This window comes from Phoca vitulina, unplaced genomic scaffold (genome assembly GCF_004348235.1).
Source record: "Phoca vitulina isolate PV1807 unplaced genomic scaffold, GSC_HSeal_1.0 scaffold2231, whole genome shotgun sequence".
In the NCBI taxonomy this organism is placed as follows: domain Eukaryota; kingdom Metazoa; phylum Chordata; class Mammalia; order Carnivora; family Phocidae; genus Phoca; species Phoca vitulina.
Window position 1 is genome coordinate 1 of NW_022591917.1, and position 4800 is coordinate 4800.

Here is a 4800-nt window from a genome sequence, read left to right on the forward strand (position 1 = left end):
ACAGACAACTCTCCAGAGTTGCAAGAGTGCTCCTGTTAAAATATGAGGGAAATCATGTCGTGCCTATGCTGAAAATACTCAAATGGCTCCCCATCACACTCAGCATTAAAAACCATTCTAGGACTTCTAAGGCTCCAAACTATCAGATTCTGCCAGATCCCCATCACCTCTCTGAACCTGCTTCCTGGTATTCTCTACCTCACTCACTTGGCTCCAGGCATCCTGGTATCATCAGTGTTCCTTGAGCATGCCAGGCTTACTCCTGCCCTGCTGTCCCCCTACCTGGAATGCTCCTTCCCTGGACAGCCACAGGGCTGGTCTTCTCACTGCCTTGGTCTTTACTCAAAAGCCACGTTCTCAGTGAGCCCCTCCCTGGACTCTATCTATCCAATTTCAGTCTCCCACCTGGAATTCCAATTCCCCATTCCTTGCTTTATTTATCCTTTCTTAACACTTATCACTTTGAGAATACTTTACATTTCACTTATTGTATCTTGGCTACTGTCTGTCTCCCACACTAAAATGAAAGCTCCACCAGGGTAAGATTGTTTTATTTGTTTATTTTGTTCATTACCATATCACCAGTACCTGTGCCTGAAGACTGCCTGGCAGAGAGCCCACCTAAAGTAAGGATTGGTGGGATGAAGACAAAGCAAATGAATTAAAAAGCAAATGGGGTCTGCTTAAGCCAAAAGTAGAGCTAGGCAGTTCCCCCTGGGTCTAGCCCCAAAGCTACAAGTGCAAATGCCTTCAGGGGACAACTGGGAATTTTATTAGAGTGAATCAGGCCAGCTGGGGGGCATGGCTAGTTTGAGAGAACATTCAGAGTCTAAAATGGGCTGAGCCCTTCCTCAGACCCAGCTGCTTGTATTCTTGTTGGAATGTGGGCCATAATCCTCAGTTTATTGTTTTGTTTTCAGGTGGGCCAGAAATACGGATTTTTGTAATGTGAAATCTCCCAAATGTCTAAGTAACTAATTTAAAAATAGAAAACAATAAAAACACCAGGATCAAACAAAACATGACAGCTGGCTGAAATTTGGCCCATGGGTGGCCTGCAGGTGTTTTGCTAGACTAAATTTCATGATGTATGAAAGAAAGAAAACTAATCCCTGCAAGGTGGGCTTGCCATGGGCAATTCTTCAGGCAAACCATTTCAGGCCATGTTGGGTGGAAATAATGAACTGGAATTACCACCTTTGTTCGACTTCTGGAAGCTCCTTGCCAACAGCTACACCCCTGCCCCACTATGTATGGAGTTAGGGAAGCCTGGGGAGTGGGGTCACCTTAACTCTTTCTTTGAGGGCAGGGGTATATTTTAGTGAAGTGTGGGGTGGGGAAACCAGAGAGAGTGTCTTGAAGGGACCTTCCACAGCAGGACTGGGGAAAGGCAAGGAGAAAAAGAGGACACAGACCCATGTGTTGGGGCGCCATATCTCTGAGGGACTTTATTGGCGTTACTGCACCCTCTCCCCACTAACCACCGCCCTTATAGGTGGCATTATACAGTTGAAGAAGTTAGTTATACAAAGTCACAACTCCCAGCCCGACTGCCCCATGCCATCCATCTCACCTGGAAACAGAGATGCACAAACTTCCATCACAGCTTCTCTGTGTGCTTGGGGTGGGCAAGACTTGCCAGGATGTACCTGTGAAGGGTCGGTAGCCACCAGCTTTGTCGGGGTATAGCCTGAATGGGGCTTCTGGAGGCAGCAGACCTCCATTCAGTGAAGCATTGGGTGGAGCCACCTGTGGTTTCAGGCAGCTGCTGAGAGAAGCATGGACTGTCAAGTACTCCCCATGTCCTGGAGAGAAACATTAGGCTCAATCCTCTGATGCCCCTCCTCTACAGGGAGGCAAGGCACAGTCCAATAGGAGAAAGAACAGCGAGGGGACTCCTGTACCTGTGTTCAGCAAGGTTCCTTTTTTTTTTTTTTTTTTTTTTTGGTAAAATACTTTCCAAACCCAAGGTGGCACATCTGAGTCCTGAGCACCCCGCTGACCCATTCCCCACAAGAACTGTTTATCCAGCATAGGGGGAATGAACCAAGAACTTCAGGTCCAAGACTTACTGCACCTGGGTCCTCTGGGAAAAGTGAGGAGGCTGCTCACAGCCCCCTGCTCATGGGGTGTCAGGTTAGCGTGTTTAGGCTAAGGCTTGGGGTTCTACTCGGCAGGTGTGGCATGAGCTCTCTGAAGTAAGAAAAGCCTTTTAGGTATAAAGTTGGCTCCTGCTTAACTCTTGAGTCATCCCTGTCAAAATGCCATTCTAGGGAACTTCCAATCCATTTGGTTCTTTGACAGATGTCACATCCTTTCTGCACAGACCAAGGGAGAACAATGTGGATACTGCCAGAAGTCCAACTTTTTCCCGGGCCTCCCCATCTCTCATGGGCCCCACTCCCCACACCTCCTTTTCTGTGTTCTCACTTCCTCTGTCGGTCTTCTCCTTGGAATTCTTTCTTCCTCAGTGTTCCTCCCCTTCTGGCTCCTTACTCATGCATAGACCCTCCTTTTGAGTATCCTTTAGTCCCTCTCCAGATTCCTGCCAACTCCTTCTTTCTCCCGCCTTGCTCTGGACCTCTTCTAAGCTTCTTTGTGTCCCTCTCTGCTCAAGGCATTCTGTCTGTCTTCCTCTAAGTCCCAAGATCTCACTCTCCCTCTGTTATTCTCCACCCCCTCCCAGTTGGGTGCCTCTCTCTTAGGTCATCCCTCCCCCAGAGAGCCTCTCCATTTCTGGCCCTGCCCCACCTCTTCCTAAGCAGTCACCTCCCCTTCTCCCTCCCCCCACAGCCCATCTCTAGTTCCTTCTCCTCCCCCATCTCTGGACCAGGCCAGCTAAGTCCTATTCCATTTTTAGATGACTGATTATGATACTAGCTGAACCTTATTCACAGCCTGCATTTACAGCTGTCCCTTCCTTCCATGCCCCATCCACCAAACACACCCAATCTTTTCAACATGACAAAGTCCTTACACACAGCATGTCATGTCCACATAAATTTGTATTTTTCAGAACAAAACAACAGTTATGCTGGCAGAGATGTTGAATTAACAGGGACCCTTAAGCTTTCAATACACTGAAAAGCAACATTATTTTGCATGTCTACAAAGTATACATTTGTTTTCACAAATGTGGCAAAGTTTACCCTAACAGTTAGGACTTTTTCACCAAATCATAGACATAGATATGGAAATCATCATCAAACTTGATGAAATACACAGAGGGTTTGGCTTCCACTTGGTGAATGACCATGCCAATCCGTTTGGAGCCATCTTCTTTGGTATATTCCACATGTTTACCTATCAGGCCATCTACAACTCCTCCTGGCTCCCTCTCTGCTGGAGGAGACTCACTGGACTCTGGCATGATACGGAGGTCTCCTTCTTTATAATCATCTAGAAGCTGGTACATGTACAAGACAGGATCTTTCTCATAGGTAATATAAAACCAGGCTTTCATGATAGGTGCTTGGGCTAAGACCATTCCCCTCCATTCATCCTTAGAACCATGCTCACCCTCAAACATATGTTCCACAGCTTTACCAATTATGGTGTTTGCAAGGTTTGCATCACTCACTTGAGATGATGCCACCCTGTCGGAAAGAATTTTAAGAGACAAAACTCTTTCATCTCTGTGAAGTTCCAGTCCATAGACACAGTCAATTCCATCATATTTGACCAGATAAAGAGAGGGATTTATAGGCACCTGATCCAGAACGGTTCCTTTCCACTGGGTGATGGGCTCATCACCTTCCTTCCATCCATGCGAAATTCTGCAGCCCACGATGTTCCTGCGGGACTGGGACGAAGGTCTACCCCTCTGCTTCTTTTGGGAGGCTTTTTTCTTCGTCATGTTTGCCGACCCAGTGGCCCGGCCCACAGCTGCCCTGGTTTGTTGCCCTTCAGCCTCCTGTGCGTTGGGGGTCTTCATGCCTGCAGGGGGAGAAGAGAAGATAAGAGAGAAACATTCAACATGACATAAGGTGAAGTTCTCCCAACAGCGACGTGTCTATGTACCCTGCGCCAGAACCTAAATTTTTCCCATGAGCCTGGCAGCAGTGCTGGAAATCCTGGCTGCGTGCCTGCCAAGTGCTCTCCCTCCTAGGTTCCTTTAGGCTGCGGGGAAGGGCGGCAGCGGCAGTGGTGCTGGCTGGGGTTTGGAACTCTGCAGGAGGGGGCGGGCTACCTCCTTGTTCAGAACCCACTGCCTCCATCACCGGCCACTGGCCCCCACTCTCAATCCCCTGCAAAGCGCCTATCCCTTCACCGCCTTAACCCGCACGCACTCCCTGTCGTCCTGCCCTGGACGCCTCAGCCTGCTGCCCTATATACGCCCCTTGTCTACCCAGGATCGCTTTCCCGGCATCCAGTGCCCTCGCTTCCCCAGGCTCACCTTCAATTTCTTGCCTGGCTCCTAACGCCACCCCGTTTCCTATTTCCCATCGCACTCCCCTACTCCAGCCTCACCCGGCGCCCGCCCCCACCCCTTATCTCCTGCAGGAGTCCACCCCATCCCCCTTCTCCATCCTGGAGCCCACCAATGGCCTTGCCCTGCCTGGCGTCCACCGTCCCGGATCGCGGGCCTCACGTGCCCAAATCGGACACCTCGCTGCTGCCTCCGCGGTGAGCCTGTGTCGAAGGAAGATCAGCAGGCGACGAGCCGGGTGCCTGCACCGGCTGGGAGGGGAGGATCCGTAGGCGGGGAGCGCGACTAGCAGGGCGGCTGGGTAGGCGAAGAGGATGGCGGCGGTATCCCCAGCTCTGAGCTTCGCGGGCCCTCCGCCTCCCTGTCGGCGG

General features: G+C 50.3%; 1 protein-coding gene across 3 annotated transcripts; it reads right to left on the reverse strand.

The window, feature by feature from the left end:
* Window positions 1-2987: 2987 nt before the first annotated feature.
* Window positions 2988-4800, reverse strand: LOC116629690 (spindlin-2). Of its 3 annotated transcripts, none has more exons than XM_032399925.1 (2): window positions 4542-4800; window positions 2988-3936 (listed from the first exon to the last, which is right to left on the reverse strand). In XM_032399925.1, the coding sequence occupies exon 2, from the start codon at window positions 3932-3934 to the stop codon at window positions 3158-3160; it is 777 nt and encodes a 258-aa protein (XP_032255816.1). In that variant the 5' UTR covers window positions 3935-3936; window positions 4542-4800; the 3' UTR covers window positions 2988-3157. The 3 variants fall into 3 exon arrangements, with proteins under 3 accessions (XP_032255816.1, XP_032255818.1, XP_032255817.1); XM_032399927.1 differs by having other exon boundaries at window positions 4609-4794; XM_032399926.1 differs by having other exon boundaries at window positions 4554-4794.

Bases quoted from the DNA above. Each gene is read 5' to 3' on its own strand.
- LOC116629690 (XM_032399925.1), bottom strand. From the start codon at position 3,934: ATGAAGACCCCCAACGCACAGGAGGCTGAAGGGCAACAAACCAGGGCA.